Source organism: Oncorhynchus kisutch, unplaced genomic scaffold (genome assembly GCF_002021735.2).
Source record: "Oncorhynchus kisutch isolate 150728-3 unplaced genomic scaffold, Okis_V2 scaffold743, whole genome shotgun sequence".
NCBI lineage: Eukaryota > Metazoa > Chordata > Actinopteri > Salmoniformes > Salmonidae > Oncorhynchus > Oncorhynchus kisutch.
The window spans coordinates 154,703-176,510 of NW_022262688.1; the positions used below are offsets into that span (position 1 = coordinate 154,703).

Here is a 21,808-nt window from a genome sequence, read left to right on the forward strand (position 1 = left end):
CTTTTGACCAGGGTCCTATAGAACCCTATTCCCTATATATAGTGCACTACTTTAGACAAGGGCCCTATAGAACCCTATTCCCTATATATAGTGCACTACTTTAGACAAGGGCCCTATAGAACCCTATTCCCTATATATAGTGCACTACTTTTGACCAGGGCCCTATAGAACCCTATTCCCTATATATAGTGCACTACTTTTGACCAGGGCCCTATAGAACCCTATTCCCTATATATAGTCCACTACTTTTGACCAGGGCCCTATAGAACCCTATTCCCTATTTAGTGCACTACTTTTGACCAGAGCCCTGTGGACTATGATGGGAATAGGGTGCCATTTGGGACACAGCCACTGGCTGTGGGGCTGTTAGCACTAGGAGTAGTCTACTCCACACATCAGCCAGACACTAACAACACACAGTTAAGACCTGTGACTTGTAGTAGTCTACAGGGTGGATCTGAGTACAGCTTAGTGAAGGACTGTTAAGTGGTTGTCACAATATTGGTTTCTGTAGTGGCAGAATCCAATACTGGACAAGCTTGTTCCCTGAGACCAGAGACTCTCTGAGCGTCTCTTCCAGACGAGCTTGTTCCCTGAGACCAGAGACTCTCTGAGCGTCTCTTCCAGACGAGCTTGTTCCCTGAGACCAGAGACTCTCTGAGCTTCTCTTCCAGACAAGCTTGTTCCCTGAGACCAGAGACTCTCTGAGCGTCTCTTCCAGACAAGCTTGTTCCCTGAGACCATTGACTCTCTGAGCGTCTCTTCCAGACAAGCTTGTTCCCTGAGACCAGAGACTCTCTGAGCGTCTCTTCCAGACGAGCTTGTTCCCTGAGACCAGAGACTCTCTGAGCGTCTCTTCCAGACAAGCTTGTTCCCTGAGACCATTGACCCTCTGAGCTTCTCTTCCAGACAAGCTTGTTCCCTGAGACCAGAGACTCTCTGAGCGTCTCTTCCAGACAAGCTTGTTCCCTGAGACCCCGAGACTTTCACTGGGGGCCGTGGGATTTTATGATTGGAATGTGATACAAAAAGAAGCAACAGCGGGCTTTAGGACCGTGCGGACGCCTCCGAGCGGTCGGGTTGAATGTTTGGAGTGTTTATCCGACTGGAAAAATAATAATAATTATGTGTCACCCCCCCCCCCCCCACACACACACACTTCTAAAATCAAAGTTGTGGCCCTGAAACCACCGACTCTTGGACTCGTCTCATGATCAGTTCATGACACAGACACTCTGAGGCTTGAACTTTCCTCCTCTGTTCTCTGTCATATCTCACTTATTCTAATTTCTCTTTCTCTCTCTCTCTCTTTCTGTCCTCCCTATTAGGTCTACCACAGATGCCTCCCTCCTCCAGGTCAGCCCCCACAGCAGAGCTCTGTCCCAGTCCTTTGAGAACCTGCTGGATGATGCCACCTTCGGACTTATTACGGTACAACCTCACACCCTAGTGTACACCTGTCTCCTCACACCCTAGTGTCCACCTGCCTCCTCACACCCTAGTGTACACCTGCCTCCTCACACCCTAGTCTAGACCTACCTCCTCACACCCTACTGTACACCTGCCCCCTCACACCCTAGTGTACACCTGCCTCCTCACACCCCACACACCTGCCCCCTCACACCCTAGTGTACACCTGCCCCCTCACACCCTAGTGTACACCTGCCCCCTCACACCCTAGTGTACACCTGCCCCCTCACACCCTAGTGTACACCTGCCCCCTCACACCCTAATGTACACCTGCCCCCTCACACCCTAATGTACACCTGCCCCCTCACACCCTAGTGTACACCTGCCCCCTCACACCCTAGTGTACACCTGCCCCCTCACACCCTAGTGTACACCTGCCCCCTCACACCCTAGTGTACACCTGCCCCCTCACACCCTAGTGTACACCTGCCCCCTCACACCCTAGTGTACACCTGCCCCCTCACACCCTAGTGTACACCTGCCCCCTCACACCCTAGTGTACACCTGCCCCCTCACACCCTAGTGTACACCTGCCCCCTCACACCCTAGTGTACACCTGCCCCCTCACACCCTAGTGTACACCTGCCCCCTCACACCCTAGTGTACACCTGCCCCCTCACACCCTAGTGTACACCTGCCCCCTCACACCCTAGTGTACACCTGCCCCCTCACACCCTAGTGTACACCTGCCCCCTCACACCCTAGTGTACACCTGCCCCCTCACACCCTAGTGTACACCTGCCCCCTCACACCCTAGTGTACACCTGCCCCCTCAGACCCTAGTGTACACCTGCCCCCTCACACCCTAGTGTACACCTGCCCCCTCACACCCTAGTGTACACCTGCCCCCTCACACCCTAGTGTACACCTGCCCCCTCACACCCTAGTGTACACCTGGCCCCTCACACCCTAGTGTACACCTGGCCCCTCACACCCTAGTGTACACCTGGCCCCCTCACACCCTAGTGTACACCTGGCCCCTCACACCCTAGTGTACACCTGGCCCCTCACACCCTAGTGTACACCTGGCCCCCTCACACCCTAGTGTACACCTGGCCCCCTCACACCCTAGTGTACACCTGGCCCCTCACACCCTAGTGTACACCTGCCCCCTCACACCCTAGTGTACACCTGCCCCCTCACACCCTAGTGTACACCTGGCCCCTCACACCCTAGTGTACACCTGGCCCCTCACACCCTAGTGTACACCTGGCCCCTCACACCCTAGTGTACACCTGCCCCCTCACACCCTAGTGTACACCTGCCCCCTCACACCCTAGTGTACACCTGGCCCCTCACACCCTAGTGTACACCTGCCCCCTCACACCCTAGTGTACACCTGGCCCCTCACACCCTAGTGTACACCTGGCCCCTCACACCCTAGTGTACACCTGGCCCCTCACACCCTAGTGTACACCTGGCCCCTCACACCCTAGTGTACACCTGGCCCCTCACACCCTAGTGTACACCTGGCCCCTCACACCCTAGTGTACACCTGGCCCCTCACACCCTAGTGTACACCTGGCCCCTCACACCCTAGTGTACACCTGGCCCCTCACACCCTAGTGTACACCTGGCCCCTCACACCCTAGTGTACACCTGGCCCCTCACACCCTAGTGTACACCTGGCCCCTCACACCCTAGTGTACACCTGGCCCCTCACACCCTAGTGTACACCTGGCCCCTCACACCCTAGTGTACACCTGGCCCCTCACACCCTAGTGTACACCTGCCCCCTCACACCCTAGTGTACACCTGCCCCCTCACACCCTAGTGTACACCTGCCCCCTGCCCCCTCACACCCTAGTGTACACCTGGCCCCTCACACCCTAGTGTACACCTGCCCCCTCACACCCTAGTGTACACCTGCCCCCTGCCCCCTCACACCCTAGTGTACACCTGGCCCCTCACACCCTAGTGTACACCTGGCCCCTCACACCCTAGTGTACACCTGCCCCCTCACACCCTAGTGTACACCTGCCCCCTCACACCCTAGTGTACACCTGCCCCCTCACACCCTAGTGTACACCTGCCAGCCGGCCTCTGTACGGCCTCCTCCCAGCCGGCCTCCTCCCAGCCAGGCTCTGTACGGCCTCCTCCCAGCCAGGCTCTGTACGGCCTCCTCCCAGCCAGGCTCTGTACGGCCTCCTCCCAGCCAGGCTCTGTACGGCCTCCTCCCAGCCAGGCTCTGTACGGCCTCCTCCCAGCCGGTCCTCTGTACGGCCTCCTCCCAGCCAGGCTCTGTACGGCCTCCTCCCAGCCAGGCTCTGTACGGCCTCCTCCCAGCCAGGCTCTGTACGCCCTCCTCCCAGCCAGGCTCTGTACGGCCTCCTCCCAGCCGGTCCTCTGTACGGCCTCCTCCCAGCCAGGCTCTGTACGGCCTCCTCCCAGCCAGGCTCTGTACGGCCTCCTCCCAGCCAGGCTCTGTACGCCCTCCTCCCAGCCAGGCTCTATACTGTATCAGGGTTCACAGAACAACTCTGCAGTTATTTTAATGAGTTTGTTCTGAGCAGGGCAGTGACTTAATGAGAGCAGCATATTTGTTGGTTTGTTTTATGAGGACTCTCTGAAAGCCTGGGTAGGAAAAATGAAATATGCCCCAAATGGCACCCTATCCCCTTTATAGTCCATAGGGCTCTGGACTAAAGTAGTGCACTACATAGGGAAAGGGGCTCTGGTCTAAAGTAGTGCACTATATAGGGCTCTGGTCTAAAGTAGTGCACTAAATAGGGAATAGGGCTCTGGACTAAAGTAGTGCACTATATAGGGAATAGGGCCCTGGTCTAAAGTAGTGCACTATATAGGGCTCTGGACTAAAGTAGTGCACTATATAGGGAATAGGGTTCCATAGGGCTCTGGTCTAAAGTAGTGTACTATATAGGGAATAGGGCTCTGATCTAAAGTAGTGCACTATATAGGTAATAGGGCTCTGGTCTAAAGTAGTGCACTATATAGGGAATAGGGCTCTGGTCTAAAGTAGTGCACTATATAGGGAATAGGACTCTGGTCTAAAGTGGTGTACTATATAGGGAATAGGGCTCTGGTCTAAAGTAGTGCACTATATAGGTAATAGGGCTCTGGTCTAAAGTAGTGCACTATATAGGGAATAGGGCTCTGGTCTAAAGTAGTGACATATATAGGGAATAGGGCTCTGGTCTAAAGTAGTGTACTGTATAGGGAATAGGGCTCTGGTCTAAAGTAGTGCACTATATAGGGAATAGGGCTCTGGACTAAAGTAGTGTACTATATAGGGAATAGGGCTCTGGTCTAAAGTAGTGTACTATATAGGGAATAGTGCCCTGGTCTAATGTAGTGTACTGTATAGGGAATAGGGCTCTGGTCTAAAGTAGTGCACTATATAGGGAATAGGGCTCTGGACTAAAGTAGTGTACTATATAGGGAATAGGGCTCTGGTCTAAAGTAGTGTACTATATAGGGAATAGGGCCCTGGTCTAATGTAGTGTACTATATAGGGAATAGGGCTCTGGACTAAAGTAGTGTACTATATAGGGAATAGGGCTCTGGTCTAAAGTAGTGTACTATATAGGGAATAGGGCCCTGGTCTAATGTAGTGTACTATATAGGGAATAGGGCTCTGGTCTAAAGTAGTGCACTATATAGGGAATAGGGCTCTGGTCTAAAGTAGTGCACTATATAGGGAATAGGGCTCTGGTCTAAAGTAGTGCACTATAACTGGTTAATAAAGGGGGGGTTACAGGGGGGGGGGGGTACATGCTCTGAATAGAGGAGAACTGGGTAATAAAGGGGGGGGGGTACAATAGAGGAGAACTGGGTAATAAAGGGGGGGGGGGTACAATAGAGGAGAACTGGGTAATAAAGGGGGGGGGTACAATAGAGGAGAACTGGGTAATAAAGGGGGGGGGGTACAATAGAGGAGAACTGGGTAATAAAGGGGGGGGGGGTACAATAGAGGAGAACTGGGTAATAAAGGGGGGGGGGTACAATAGAGGAGAACTGGGTAATAAAGGGGGGGGGTACAATAGAGGAGAACTGGGTAATAAAGGGGGGGGGTACAATAGAGGAGAACTGGGTAATAAAGGGGGGGGGGTACAATAGAGGAGAACTGGGTAATAAAGGGGGGGGGTACAATAGAGGAGAACTGGGTAATAAAGGGGGGGGGTACAATAGAGGAGAACTGGGTAATAAAGGGGGGGGGGGGTACAATAGAGGAGAACTGGGTAATAAAGGGGGGGGGGGGTACAATAAAGGAGAACTGGGTAATAAAGGGGGGGGTACAATAGAGGAGAACTGGGTAATAAACTTCGTACGCCATCAGCACCAGGCTACATGGCCAGCGGACAGAGGGAATAGTTGGCAGGAGTTGTTTTTTTAGGTCGCCTCAGGGACTTTTAATTGCGTATCATTTATCTATTGGCCTTCTCGTTGACATTCTGACTCTTGTAATAAAAAATCATTTTTTTCCCTGTTTGAAATAGAACCTCCGTCAGGTCTCAGTGTTATCCTTTATAATTAAACGTGGGCCGTGCCTCAGCTCCCTCCCAACCAACCGGGGGCATGTTTTTAACAGAGTCTGGTAATGCATTGTGGGCAGATAACAGGCCTAACTGTGGTGGTACATTTGTTTTAGATCCCGACTGTGTTATGGAATAGCAGCGACATCTCATAGACATTAGCTTGGCTGCCGAGGCTGCCTGTCTGAGTGGGAGTACTGTACTCATTATCATTAAGGTTCAGGGTGCCTCCCTCCCGGCCCAGCCTCCTCTCTCCTGCTCTATATCAGTATTACAGGAGCCATTTAGTAGAGCAGGAGGAGTGGATTGTGGAGGAGAAGCTAATGAGCCTTGACTTGCTAATAACATTGGGTGGCCTCTCTTCTCAAAAGGGGTTAACGCTGCTGGAATGTTGTTTTCTAATGTGACTCATAAAAAAAATATCCAATTGCAAAGATGAATGAGCAGCGTCTCAGCCGGCCGGTAACCAACGTCAGGAGAAATAGATTGGCCTCTTTTCTGTCTTTGATTCCTGTGGTACTTTTTGTAGCGAGAGTAAAAATAAAATAATAGAGTCCTTGAAAAGCATTAGTTTTCTTGGTGATGTGATATTGTTGGCTTTTACTTCTTCGTAGTAAGAGTACGCAGTGTGGAGAGTTGAAAGTGTAAGAGTACGCAGTGTGGACAGTTGAAAGTGTAAGAGTACGCAGTGTGGACAGTTGAAAGTGTAAGAGTACGCAGTCTGGACAGTTGAAAGTGTAAGAGTACGCAGTCTGGAGAGTTGAAAGTGTAAGAGTACGCAGTGTGGAGAGTTGAAAGTGTAAGAGTACGCAGTCTGGAGAGTTGAAAGTGTAAGAGTACGCAGTCTGGACAGTTGAAAGTGTAAGAGTACGCAGTCTGGAGAGTTGAAAGTGTAAGAGTACGCAGTCTGGAGAGTTGAAAGTGTTCCAGGCAGTGGGGGGCCAGGGGAGGGGGGGGGGGGGGGGGGCTACTAGGTTGGGCGTCTGAGATGATGACCGATGCTGTTGTGCTTTTGAGATGCTTTCACACGTTGCTTTTGATGAAAATCGAAAGTTAAAATGTGCAGTAAGTCATCTGGCTCTGGGCACTTCCTAATGTAACATTTCACACCTATTTTAAGGTGAAAATAGCATGGCTAAAATAAGCTTGTGTCATCTTAGTGTTTATAATGAGACTGCAGATAAACTACATCTGTCTGGTGCCACAGCGTTAACAATGACCTCCTTCATGACCTCTTCCCTGTCATCCCTCTCCTCTCCTTCTCCCTCTCTCCTCCTCTCTCCTTCTCCCTCTCTCCTTCTCCTCCTCTCTCCTTCTCCCTCTCTCCTCCTCTCTCCTTCTCCCTCTCTCCTCCTCTCTCCTCCCTCTCTCCTTCTCCCTCTCTCCTCTCGTCCCCCCAATCTTCTTCCTTTTTCCTCTACTCTCTCGCTCTCTCCCCTGTTCCGCTTTACTCCCTCTCTCCCCCAATCAACTCTCTCCTCCCTCTCCTTCTCCCTCTCTCTCCTCTCTCTCTCTCCCCTGTTCCGCTTTACTCCCTCTCTCCCCCAACCAACTCTCTCTCCTCCCCCACCTCCCCAACAGAAGTTTTCTCAGGACCCAGTCACCACTACGCTGGGTGGTTTCTCCAAGGTGACCAACTACCTGTTTGATGCGTTCCGGAGTCCAGACACGGTGCTACTGAAGCAGAGGCCTGTCGGGGAGGTGGCTGACCTGCTGAATGAGGCCATACCTGGTCTGGACATCAACCAGCTGGAGGAACCAGGCTTTGAGGTTATCACCAGGGTGAGTCAGAGTAGACACTGGGAATGAACGCACATACTCACATACACTCACTCTGGAACTTAAAAATGGCGCCGGAAGTAATGGAAGCAGTTTTACTTGCGCCCAAACAATTGTGCCATTATGTGGTTTTTTTCTTGTGTTATTTGTAACTTATTTTGTACATGATGTTTCTGCAACTGTATTTTACGGCAAAAAACGATCTTCTAGATATCAGGACAGAGATCACTCACCTCGGATTAGACAAAGAGCTTCTGGATATCAGGACAGAGATCACTCACCTCGGATTAGACAAAGAGCTTCTGGATATCAGGACAGAGATCACTCACCTCGGATTAGACAAAGAGCTTCTGGATATCAGGACAGAGATCACTCACCTCGGATTAGACAAAGAGCTTCTGGATATCAGGACAGAGATCACTCACCTCGGATTAGACAAAGAGCTTCTGGATATCAGGACAGAGATCACTCACCTCGGATTAGACAAAGAGCTTCTGGACATCAGGACAGAGATCACTCACCTCGGATTAGACAAAGAGCTTCTGGATATCAGGACAGAGATCACTCACCTCGGATTAGACAAAGAGCTTCTGGATATCAGGACAGCGATCACTCACCTCGGATTAGACAAAGAGCTTCTGGATATCAGGACAGCGATCACTCACCTCGGATTAGACAAAGAGCTTCTGGATATCAGGACAGCGATCACTCACCTCGGATTAGACAAAGAGCTTCTGGACATCAGGACAGCGATCACTCACCTCGGATTAGACAAAGAGCTTCTGGATATCAGGACAGCGATCACTCACCTTGGATTAGACAAAGAGCTTCTGGATATCAGGACAGCGATCACTCACCTTGGATTAGACAAAGAGCTTCTGGATATCAGGACAGCGATCACTCACCTCGGATTAGACTAAGAGCTTCTGGACATCAGGACAGCGATCACTCACCTCGGATTAGACTAAGAGCTTCTGGATATATATATATTTTTTATTTTTTTACCTTTATTTAACCAGGCAAGTCAGTTAAGAACACATTCTTATTTTCAATGACGGCCTAGGAACAGTGGGTTAACTGCCTGTTCAGGGGCAGAACGACAGATTTGTACCTTGTCAGCTCAGGGGTTTGAACTCACAACCTTCCGGTTACTAGTCCAACGCTCTAACCACAGATCAGGACAGAGATCACTCACCTCGGATTAGACAAAGATTTTTTTTCTTCAACAACACAGGACATTCTCCGAACACCCGACAAGGCCAACATCCCCGTTATTTGCAAGAGGAAGAGAGGACACAGAGCAGGATGCCTTGTGAGGATCCACAGAAGGTGCGTGGGAAAGCTGCCATTACCGTCAATACTACTCGCCAACGGGCAATCATTGGACAATAAATTAGACGAGGTACGATCACGAATATCCTATCAACGGGACATCAAAAACGGTAATATCCTATGTTTCACGGAATCGTGACTGAATGACAACATGGATATTCAGCTAGCGGGATATACGCTGCACCGGCAGGATAGAACAGCACACTCCGGGAAAACGAGGGGGGGGGGGGGGGGGGGGGGGTCTGCGTATTTGTAAACAGCTGGTGCACGAAATGAAGTCTCTAGATTCTGCTCGCCTGAAGTAGAGTATATTGTGATAAATTGCAGGCCACACTACTTGCCTAGAGAGTTTTAAAGCTATAGTTTTCGTGGCTGTTTATTTACCACCACAGACAGATGCTGGCACTAAGACCACACTCAGTCAGCTGTATAAGGAAATAAGCAAACAGGAAACCACTCACCCAGAGGCGGCGCTCCTAGTGGCCGGAGACTTTAATGCAGGGAAATCAGTTCTACCAAATTTCTATCAACATGTTAAATGTGCAATCGGAGAGAGAAAAAAAATCTAGATCACCTGATCACCACACACATAGACGCGTACAAAGCTCTCCCTCGCCCTCCATTTGGTAAATCAGACCACAACTCTATCCTCCTGATTCCTGCTTACAAGCAAAAATTCAAGCAGGAAGCATCTGACTCGCACTATAAAAAAAGTGGTCAGATCAAGCAGATGCTGAGCTACAGGACTGTTTTGCATCACAGACTGGAACATGTTCCGGGATTCTTCCCATGGCATTGAGGAATTCACCACATCAGTCACCGGCTTTATCAATAAGTGCATTGAGGACGTCGTCCACACAGTGACAGAACGTACATACCACAACCAGAAGCCATGGACTACAGGTAACATTCGCACTGAGCTGAAGTGTAGAGCTGCCGCTTTCAAGGTGTGGGACTCTTAACCCGGAAGCTTATAAGAAATCCCGCTATGCCTCCGACGAACCTTCAAATAGGCAAAGCGTCAATACAGGGCTAAGATTGAATCATACTACACCGGCTCCGATGCTCGTGTTATGTGGCAGGGCTTGTGACATGAGCCTACCAGACGAGCTAAATCACCACTGTGTGATCATGCTCTCCGTAGCCAACGTAATACACAAGGCTGCGGGGCCAGATGGATTACCAGGACGTGTGCTCCGGGCATGTGTTGGCCCACTGGCAGTTGTCTTCACTGACATTTTCAACATGTCCCTGATTGAGTCTGTAATACCAACATGTTTCAAGCAGATCACCATAGTTCCTGTGCCCAAGAACGCAAAGGTAACCTCTCTAAATGACTATTGCCCCGTAGCACTCACATCTGTAGCCATGAAGTGCTTTGAAAGGCTGGTAATTGCTCACATCAACACCATTATCCCAGAAACCCTAGACCCATTCAAATTGGCATACCGCCCAAACAGATCCACAGATGATGCAATCTATATTGCACTCCACACTGCCCTTTCCCACCTGGACTGTATAGAGCCTCTACTGTATGTAGCCTCTCTACTGTATATAGCCTCTCTACTGTATATAGCCTCTCTACTGTATATAACCTCTCTACTGTATATAGCCTCTCTACTGTATATAGCCTCTCTACTGTATATAGCCTCGCTACTGTATATAGCCTCGCTACTGTATATAGCCTCCCTACTGTATATAGCCTCTCTACTGTGTATAACCTCTCTACTGTGTATAACCTCTCTACTGTATATAGCCTCGCTACTGTATATAGCCTCGCTACTGTATATAGCCTCTCTACTGTATATAGCCTCTCTACTGTATATAGCCTCTCTACTGTATATAGCCTCTCTACTGTATATAGCCTCTACTGTATAGAGCCTCTCTACTGTATATAACCTCTCTACTGTATATAGCCTCTCTACTGTATATAGCCTCTCTACTGTATATAGCCTCTCTACTGTATATAACCTCTCTACTGTATATAGCCTCTACTGTATATAGCCTCTACTGTATATAGCCTCTACTGTATATAGCCTCTCTACTGTATATAGCCTCTACTGTATATAACCTCTACTGTATATAACCTCTACTGTATATAGCCTCTCTACTGTATATAGCCTCTCTACTGTATATAGCCTCTCTACTGTATATAACCTCTCTACTGTATATAACCTCTCTATTGTATATAGCCTCTCTACTGTATATAGCCTCTCTACTGTATATAGCCTCTCTACTGTATATAACCTCTCTACTGTATATAACCTCTCTACTGTATATAACCTCTCTACTGTATATAGCCTCTCTACTGTATATAGCCTCTCTACTGTATATAACCTCTACTGTATATAGCCTCTCTACTGTATATAGCCTCTCTACTGTATATAACCTCTACTGTATATAACCTCTACTGTATATAGCCTCTCTACTGTATATAGCCTCTCTACTGTATATAGCCTCTCTACTGTATATAACCTCTCTACTGTATATAACCTCTCTACTGTATATAACCTCTCTACTGTATATAGCCTCTCTACTGTATATAGCCTCTCTACTGTATATAGCCTCTCTACTGTATATAGCCTCTCTACTGTATACAACCTCTCTACTGTATATAGCCTCTCTACTGTATATAGCCTCTCTACTGTATATAGCCTCTCTACTGTATATAGCCTCTCTACTGTATATAGCCTCTCTACTGTATATAGCCTCTCTACTGTATATAGCCTCTCTACTGTATATAACCTCTCTACTGTATATAACCTCTCTACTGTATATAACCTCTACTGTATATAGCCTCTCTACTGTATATAACCTCTCTACTGTATATAGCCTCTACTGTATATAGCCTCTACTGTATATAACCTCTCTACTGTATATAACCTCTACTGTATATAACCTCTCTACTGTATATAACCTCTCTACTGTATATAACCTCTACTGTGTATAACCTCTCTACTGTATATAGCCTCGCTACTGTATATAGCCTCGCTACTGTATATAGCCTCTCTACTGTATATAGCCTCTCTACTGTATATAGCCTCTCTACTGTATATAGCCTCTCTACTGTATATAGCCTCTACTGTATAGAGCCTCTCTACTGTATATAACCTCTCTACTGTATATAGCCTCTCTACTGTATATAGCCTCTCTACTGTATATAGCCTCTCTACTGTATATAACCTCTCTACTGTATATAGCCTCTACTGTATATAGCCTCTACTGTATATAGCCTCTACTGTATATAGCCTCTCTCGTATATAGCCTCTACTGTATATAACCTCTACTGTATATAACCTCTACTGTATATGCCTCTCTACTGTATATAGCCTCTCTACCTGTATATAGCCTCTCTACTGTATATAACCTCTCTACTGTATATAACCTCTCTATTGTATATAGCCTCTCTACTGTATATAGCCTCTCTACTGTATATTAGCCTCTCTACTGTATATAACCTCTCTACTGTATATAACCTCTCTACTGTATATAACCTCTCTACTGTATATCAGCCTCTCTACTGTATATAGCCTCTCTACTGTATATAACCTCTACTGTATAGGAAGCCCTCTCTACTGTATATAGCCGCTCTACTGTATATAACCTCTACTGTATATAACCTCTACTGTATATAGCCTCTTACTGTATATAGCCTCTCTACTGTATATAGCCTCTCTACTGTATATAACCTCTCTACTGTATATAACCTCTCTACTGTATATAACCTCTCTACTGTATATAGCCTCTCTACTGTATATAGCCTCTTCTCACTGTATATGCCTCTTAGCCTCTCTACTGTATACAACCTCTCTACTGTATATAGCCTCTCTACTGTATATAGCCTCTCTACTGTATATAGCCTCTCTACTGTATATAGCCTCTCTACTGTATATAGCCTCTCTACTGTATATAGGCCTCTCTACTGTATATAGCCTCTCTACTGTATATACCTCTCTACTGTATATAACCTCTCTACTGTATATAACCTCTACTGTATATAGCCTCTCCTGTATATAGCCTCTCTCCTGTATATAGCCTCTCTACTGTATATAGCCTCTCTACTGTATATAACCTCTCTACTGTATATAGCCTCTCTACTGTATATAGCCTCTCTACTGTATATAGCCTCTCTACTGTATATAACCTCTCTAATGTATATAACCTCTCTACTGTATATAGCCTCTCTACTGTATATAGCCTCTCTACTGATATATAGCCTCTCTACTGATATATAGCCTCTCTACTGATATATAGCCTCTCTACTGTATATAGCCTCTCTACTGTATATAGCCTCTCTACTGTATATAGCCTCTCTACTGTATATAACCTCTCTACTGTATATAGCCTCTCTACTGTATAGAGCCTCTCTACTGTATAGAGCCTCTCTACTGTATATAGCCTCTCTACTGTATATAGCCTCTCTACTGTATATAACCTCTCTACTGTATATAGCCTCTCTACTGTATAGAGCCTCTACTGTATAGAGCCTCTCTACTGTATAGAGCCTCTACTGTATAGAGCCTCTCTACTGTATAGAGCCTCTCTACTGTATAGAGCCTCTACTGTATACTCTCCCTTTTTCCTCACGCAGACACAGCTCTACCGTCTGTCTCCATTAAACCAGGAGGTTGTGGTAACAGCCACCCAGTTCCTCTCTAATTGCCTCTCTGTTTTAATTAGAAGTGACCCTCTGCTCTCAGTGTTGCCAAGGCAACCCGCGCTGCTAGCTTGCCTCCTCTCCTCTCCACAGGTGTGGTTGAGTGTGATGTGGATGACATGTGCTTTGCTAAACATAGGAGTAGTCACCCCACACAACCCACTCAGTGGAATGGCACCCAGAGTGGAACGGCAAAGTCACACTCGCTGTGCTTCTCAGAAACAGCTGGAAATGAGAAATCCACTTAAATGTGGTTTGAACTTTGTTTCTCAGTAGGTTTATAGGACAGTGTGGAGACATCGGTAGGTCTGCGGGACAGAGTGGGGGGGGGCGTCGGTAGGTCTGTGGGACGAGTGGGGGGGGCGTCGGTAGGTCTGTGGGACAGAGTGGGGGGGGGACGTCGGTAGGTCTGTGGGACGGAGAGGGGGGGGACGTCGGTAGATCTGCGGGACGGAGTGGGGGTGATGTTTGTAGGTCTGCGGGACAGAGTGGGGGCGGCGGGCAGGGTTAGGGGGAGGCGGCGGGCAGGGTTAGGGGGAGGCAGGGTTAGGGGGAGGCAGCAGGGTAGGGTTAGGGGGAGGCAGCAGGGTAGGGTTAGGGGGAGGCAGCAGGGTAGGGTTAGGGGGAGGCAGCAGGTAGGGTTAGGGGAGGCGGAGGCAGGGTTAGGGGGAGGCAGCGGGTAGGGTTAGGGGGAGGCAGCGGTTAGGGTTAGGGGAGGCAGGGGGTAGGGTTAGGGGGAGGCAGGTAGCCTCGCGTTTAAGAGCGTTGGACCAGTAACAGAAAGGTCTCTGGTTTGAAATCCTCGAGCCGGCAAGGTGGACAAATCTGCAGTTCTGTCTTTGAGCAAAGCAGTTACCCTCAACAACAACTGCTCCCCAGGCAGCGACGACGTGGATTAACCTCAACTGTTGTCCTCAACTGACTAGGTCTCCCCTTTCAACATCTGGACTGTTGTCCTCAACTGACTAGGTCTCCCCTTTCAACATCTGGACTGTTGTCCTCAACTGACTAGGTCTCCCCTTTCAACATCTGGACTGTTGTCCTCAACTGACTAGGTCTCCCCTTTCAACATCAGGACTGTTGTCCTCAACTGACTACGTATCCCCTATCAGCGTCAGGACTGTTGTCCTCAACTGACTAGGTCTCCCCTTTCAACATCAGGACTGTTGTCCTCAACTGACTAGGTCTCCCCTTTCAACATCTGGACTGTTGTCCTCAACTGACTACGTATCCCCTATCCCATTTAGCAGATGCTTTTATCAAGTACAGACGTACAGTAGTGTGCATAAATGTAACATATGGGAGGTTGCAGCGAAAATCTAACCAAGGACTTGCAATCGCCATGTGCTCTCAATCTACCTGGTTTAAATAAAGGTTTATACACTATTTAAATAGATCTGTGGTGAGTAAATAGTAAATAAATTAGACCTCTTTCTCTCGCTCTCTCTCTCTCACACACACACACACAAACACAGACACACACACACACACACACTTCGATTGGCTGATGATGCAGAGTGTAACCTCTGAGTCGCGGAGGAATGCAACGCACGCCAGATTTTTTAATTAGATTTTGATTACATGAACCTCCTGGCTGGCCACTTTATTACCTTGTGGAAATCATTAGAAAAGAGGGAGAAAGATCGATAGTGTAAATATGCTACTTTACCTGTTTTAAAACAACCTCTGTATAAAGAGCCACACTATACGAAGTTGATCAGATATGCAGCTTTGAAGGTCCCCAAGAACACTGCGGCCTTCATCATTATTAAATGGAAGTAGTTTGGAACCACCAGGGGCTGGTCGACCCGGCCAAACTGAGCAAATGGGGGAGAAGGGCCTTGGTCAGGGAGGTGACCAAGAACCCGATGGTCACTCTGACAGAGCTCCACAGTTCCAGAAGAACAACCATCTCTGCAGCGCTCCACCAATCAGGCCTTTATGGTAGAGTGGTCAGACGGAAGCTACTCCTCTGTAAAAGGCACATGACAGCCTGCTTGGAGTTTGCCAAAAGGTACCTAAAGGACTCTCAGACCATGAGGAACCAGATTTTCTGGTCTGATGAAACCAAGATTGAACTTTTTGGCCTGAATGCCAAGCGTCACATCTGGAGGAAACCTGGCACCATCCCTACGGTGAAGCATAGTGGTGCCAGCATCATGCTGTGGGGATGTTTTTCAGGGACTGGGAGACTAGTCAGGATCAAGGGAAAGATAAACGGAGCACAGAGATCCTACAGAGAGATCCTTGATGACAACCCATAAGCACACAGCCAAGACAATGCAGGAGTGTCTTTGGGACAAGTCTCTGAATGTCTGAGTGGCCCAGCCAGAGCCCAGACGTCTCTGGAGAGACCTGAAAAAACTCCCCAAATACAGGTGTGCCAATTGTAGCTTCATACCCAAGAAGACTCGAGGCTGTAAATCGCTGACAAAGATGCTTCAACAAAGTACTGAGTAAAGGGTCTGAATACTTCTGGAAATGTGAAATGTCAGTGAATTCAAAAAATGTTAACTTGTTTTTGCTTTGTCATTATTATGGGGTGTTGTGTATAGCTTGATGAGGGGGATTAAATGATATAATCCATTTTAGAATAAGGCTGTAACATAACAGAATGCGGATGAAGTCGAGGGGTCTGAATACTATCTGAATCCACTGAATGGAGAAGCTTCATGGGACTCTCTCTTGTTCTGTTTATACAACCCACACCTTCAGAAAAATATTTTCACTGACGTGAGAAAAGTTCTTCCTAAATCTCTTTCTAGTTATTTTCCAATGAAGGCGTAACAAAATAGCGCTATCTTGTGTATTGGCTGGCTGGATGTTGGATAGTTATGGTGCTGCACGAACACACACACAACACACACACAGGCACACACACATCCCTGCTTATCACAAAGCTCATGAATTATTGACTCCTATTTACAGTCCACCCCCCCCCCCCCCCTTATCAGCCCTGTCCCCATGGAAACAGTTCTCCGCTTCGTAGCTTAGGCTTAGTTAGTCTGTCTTCTGGCTGAATCCTCTTCTTCTATCTCTCTGAGCAGAACTGTTCAATTGACTTAAGTGTCTGAAATGAGGACAGAGTGTAGTCGCTACGGTATTGTACCAGGTTGTTGGCCTGGCAAACCAAACGTCCAATTGACAGCTGTGTGACGTGTGTGTAGGCTAGTACTGGACACAGAGTTAGAAATGACACACACACACACACACACACACATTAGAAATAGTGTTTTAAATGATTTCCATTTTAAAACGGCCACAACGTAACCAGTGGTCCAGCCAGAGCTTGGGGTTTTGATGGATATCAATGGGGTCGTGACCCTCATGAGTTGGACTTGATACCCCCTCTCTCTCTCTGTCTCTCTCTCTATCTGTGTCTCTCTCTCTCTCTGTCTCTCTCTCCTCTCTCTCTCTGTCTCTCTCTGTCTCTCTCTCTGTCTCTCTCTGTCTCTCTCTCTGTCTCTCTCTCTCTCTCTCTCTCTCTCTCTGTCTCTCTCTCTCGTCTCTCTCTCTGTCTCTCTCCTCTCTCTCTCTCGGCTTTAGTGGCATGTACAGTAAACATATGCAGTTGTGTAATGATGTTGCAGATTTACAATGGTGTTTGTTCTTCACTGGTTGACCTTTTCTTGTGGCAACAGGTCACACATCTTGCTGCTGTGATGGCACACTGGTATTTCACCCAATAGATATGGGAGTTTATCAAAAGTGGATTTGTGTGATCTGAGGGAAATATGTGTCTCTAGTATGGTCATACATTTGGCAGGAAGTGTGGTTAGGAAGTGAACCTCGGTTTCCACCTCATTTTCTACAACTGTGTACTCACTGTTAGGGGCTCTGTGGGGTCTGTGTGTGAACAGAGTCCCAGGACCAGCTTGTTTTCTCTTGATTTGGTTGGATTCTAGTTGTGTTGTTGTCCTGGGGCTCTGTGGGGTCTGTGTGTGAACAGAGGCCCAGGACCAGCTTGTTTTCTCTGGATTTGGTTGGGTTCTAGTTGTGTTGTTGTCCTGGGGCTCTGTGGGGTCTGTGTGTGAACAGAGGCCCAGGACCAGCTTGTTTTCTCATGACTTGGTTGGGTTCTAGTTGTGTTGTTGTCCTGGGGCTCTGTGGGGTCTGTGTGTGAACAGAGGCCCAGGACCAGCTTGTTTTCTATGTTGTCTCTATAGCTGCAGCAGGCTGGTCACTGAGTCTTTACATTGGTTGGGTTCTAGTTGTGTTGTTGTCCTGGGGCTCTGTGGGGTCTGTGTGTGAACAGAGGCCCAGGACCAGCTTGTTTTCTATGTTGTCTCTATAGCTGCAGCAGGCTGGTCACTGAGTCTTTACATTGTTCAATTCTTAGATTTTGACACGGTATTTTGATATCTCCCTCTCTCCCTCTCTCCCTCTCTCTCTCCCTCTCCCCCTCCCTCTCTCTCTATAGTGTGTTATTGTATAGCAGTAAGTCCCCTCTCTCTCTCCCTCTATAGTGTGTTATTGGTGTAGCAGTAGTCCCCTCCTCTCTCTCTATAGTGTGTTATTGGTATAGCAGTAAGTCCCCTCTCTCTCTCCTCTATAGTGTGTTATTGGTGTAGCAGTAAGTCCCTTCCCTCTCTCTCTAGTGTGTTATTGTTGTAGCAGTAAGTCCCCTCCCTCCCTCTCTCCCTCTATAGTGTGTTATTGGTGTAGCAGTAAGTCCCCTCCCTCCCTCTCTCCCTCTATAGTGTGTTATTGGGTGTAGCATGTAAGTCCCCCTCCCTCCCTCTCTCTCTCTATAGTGTGTTATTGGTTGTAGCAGTAAGTCCCCTCCCTCCCTCTCTCCCTCTATAGTGTGTTATGGTGTAGCAGTAAGTCCCCTCCCTCTCTCTCTATAGTGTGTTATTGGTGTAGCAGTAAGTCCCCTCCCTCCCTCTATAGTGTGTTATTGGTATAGCAGTAAGTCCCCCTCCCTCCCTCTATAGTGTGTTATTGGTGTAGCAGTAAGTCCCCTCCCTCCCTCTATAGTGTGTTATTGGTGTAGCAGTAAGTCCCCTCCCTCTCTCTCTATAGTGTGTTATTGGTGTAGCAGTAAGTTCCCTCCCTCCTTCCCTCCCTCCCTCCCTCCCTCCCTCCCTCCCTCCCTCCCTCCCTCCTCCCTCCCTCCCTCCCTCCCTCCCTCCCTCCCTCCCTCCCTCCCTCCCTCCCTCCCTCCCTCCCTCCCTATAGTGTGTTATTGGTGTAGCAGTAACATGTAGGTAATGCAGTATTTCCATACTCCCCCTCTCTGTCCTGGTAGATTGATCTTGGCGTGCTGCCAGTGGTCCGGCGTAGGGAGCCTGTTGGGGCGGAGGAGTGGAACACCAACATGGACCCTGAGGGACGCATGAGGAACATCTCACACCTCAAACAGACCATATTCAAAGGGGTAAGGAACACCTCAAATGTGGGGCCAGGAACCAACTAGATACACCAGGATATAACACACTGAAACACCAGGATATAAACACACTGAAACACCAGGATATAACACACTGAAACACCAGGATATAACACACTGAAACACCAGGATATAACACACTGAAACACCAGGATATAACACACTGAAACACCAGGATATAACACACTGAAACACCAGGATATAACACACTGAAACACCAGGATATAACACACTGAAACACCAGGATATACCACACTGAAACACCAGGATGTAACACACTGAAACACCAGGATGTAACACACTGAAACACCAGGATGTAACACACTGAAACACCAGGATGTAACACACTGAAACACCAGGATGTAACACACTGAAACACCAGGATATAACACACTGAAAACACCAGGATATAACACACTGAAACACCAGGATATAACACACTGAAACACCAGGATATACCACACTGAAACACCAGGATGTAACACACTGAAACACCAGGATGTAACACACTGAAACACCAGGATGTAACACACTGAAACACCAGGATGTAACACACTGAAACACCAGGATGTAACACACTGAAACACCAGGATGGAACACACTGAAACACCAGGATATACCACACTGAAACACCAGGATATACCACACTGAAACACCAGGATGTAACACACTGAAACACCAGGGATATAACAGACTGAAACACCAGGATATAACAGACTGAAAACACCAGGATATAACACACTGAAACACCAGGATATAACACACTGAAACACCAGGAACCAACTGAAACACCAGGAACCAACTGAAACACCAGGAACCAACTGAAACACCAGGAACCAACTGAAACAGCAGGATATAACGGGACAGTCTCTATCTCACACACCACACACGCCCTCTGCTGTTAATTAAGAGAGTAGCAACAGCATAAACCCATCAGTGCTTTTAATTCCTACATATACTGTTCATCCTTGACAGAGCCAGCTACAGTAGCTCCTCCACACTGCATTGGGAGTCTATGGCCTGTGGCTGTCTATGGCCTGTGGCTGTCTATAGCTTGTGGATGTCTATGGCCTGTGGATGTCTATGGCCTGTGGATGTCTATGGCCTGTGGCTGTCTATGGCCTGTGGCTGTCTATGGCCTGTGGCTGTCTATGGCCTGTGGCTGTCTATGCCTGTGGTCTATGGCCTGTGGCTGTCTATGGCCTGTGGCTGGTCTTGGATGTCTATGGCCTGTGGCTGTCTATGGCCTGTGGCTGTCTATGGCCTGTGGCTGTCTATGGCCTGTGGATGGTCTGTGGATGTCTATGGCCTGTGGATGTCTATGGCCTGTGGCTGTCTATAGCTTGTGGATGTCTATAGCTTGTGGATGTCTATGGCCTGTGGCTGTCTATGGCCTGTGGCTGTCTATGGCCTGTGGCTGTCTATGGCCTGTGGCTGTCTATGGCCTGTGGCTGTCTATGGCCTGTGGCTGTCTATGGCCTGTGGCTATCTATATGGCCTGTGGCTGTCTATGGCCTGTGGATGTCTATGGCCTGTGGATGCCTGTGGCTGTCTATGGCCTGTGCTGTCTATGGCCTGTGGCTGTCTATGGCCTGTGGCTGTCTATGGCCTGTGGCTGTCTATGGCCTGTGGCTGTCTGTGGCTGTCTATGGCCTGTGGCTGTCTGTGGATGTCTATGGCCTGTGGCTGTCTGTGGATGTCTATGGCCTGTGGCTGTCTGTGGATGTCTATGGCCTTGTGGATGTCTATGGCCTTGTGGATGTCTATGGCCTTGTGGCTGTCTATGGCCTGTGGATGTCTATGGCCTTGTGGCTGTCTATGGCCTTGTGGCTGTCTTGATGCCTTGTGGCTGTCTATGGCCTGTGGATGGTCTGTGGATGTATGGGCCTGTGGATGTCTATGGCCTTGTGGATGTCTATGGCCTGTGGCTGTCTATAGCTTGTGGATGTCTATAGCTTGTGGATGTCTATGGCCTGTGGCTGTCTATGACCTGTGGCTGTCTATGGCCTGTGGCTGTCTATGGCCTGTGGCTGTCTATGACCTGTGGATGTCTATGGCCTTGGATGTCTATGGCCTGTGGCTGTCTATGGCCTGTGGATGGCCTGTGGCTGTCTGTGGATGTGCTGTGGATGTGGATGGCCTGTGGATGTCTATGGCCTGTGGATGTCTATTGCCTGTGGCTGTGGCCGAACACTCATTAAGGCAGCATCTGATGCGTCTCTGTATCTCTCTACATAAGATATGAAAAGTAGGGTCAGCCGCTTTTCAGAGATTGTTTTGTCTCCCGACATCGCCTCTCTCTCTGAAGCGACCGTTGGAAGTCGAAGGCTCAGTTGAAATTGGAAAAGCTCTGTTAGGCCTGTTTTGTTTGTTACTTACTGTAGGACTGTGGAAATAAAAGCTGTCCGTCTCTCCTCTCTTACTTCTCTCTGTCCCCCCCATTCCTCTTTCTGTCTCTCCTTTCCCTCCTCCTAGGGTCTGTGTCATGTGGTTGAGGAAGGAGGGATGGAAGTTTCTGCTTGGCTACTTCCCCTGGGAGAGCACCCTGGAGGAGAGGAGGAGTTGACCAGTGAGAAAACGTAAGAGAGACACTCCTACTCATTAGGAGACTGGGAGGAAAATGTAGGGAGAACCTCCTACTCATTTGAGGAACTGGGAGGAAAACGTAAGAGAGACACTCCTACT

At 48.3% G+C, this 21,808-nt stretch overlaps 1 protein-coding gene across 1 annotated transcript in view; it reads left to right on the forward strand.

Annotated features, from left to right (window-relative positions):
• Window positions 1-21,689, forward strand: part of LOC109886758 (TBC1 domain family member 15) — a 56,472-nt gene extending 34,783 nt beyond the window's left edge. Inside the window, 5 exon segments of the mRNA XM_031816103.1 lie at window positions 1,329-1,431; window positions 7,545-7,745; window positions 18,983-19,111; window positions 21,599-21,616; window positions 21,618-21,689. Coding sequence (XP_031671963.1) covers window positions 1,329-1,431; window positions 7,545-7,745; window positions 18,983-19,111; window positions 21,599-21,616; window positions 21,618-21,689 — 523 coding nt within the window.
• Window positions 21,690-21,808: the final 119 nt, after the last annotated feature.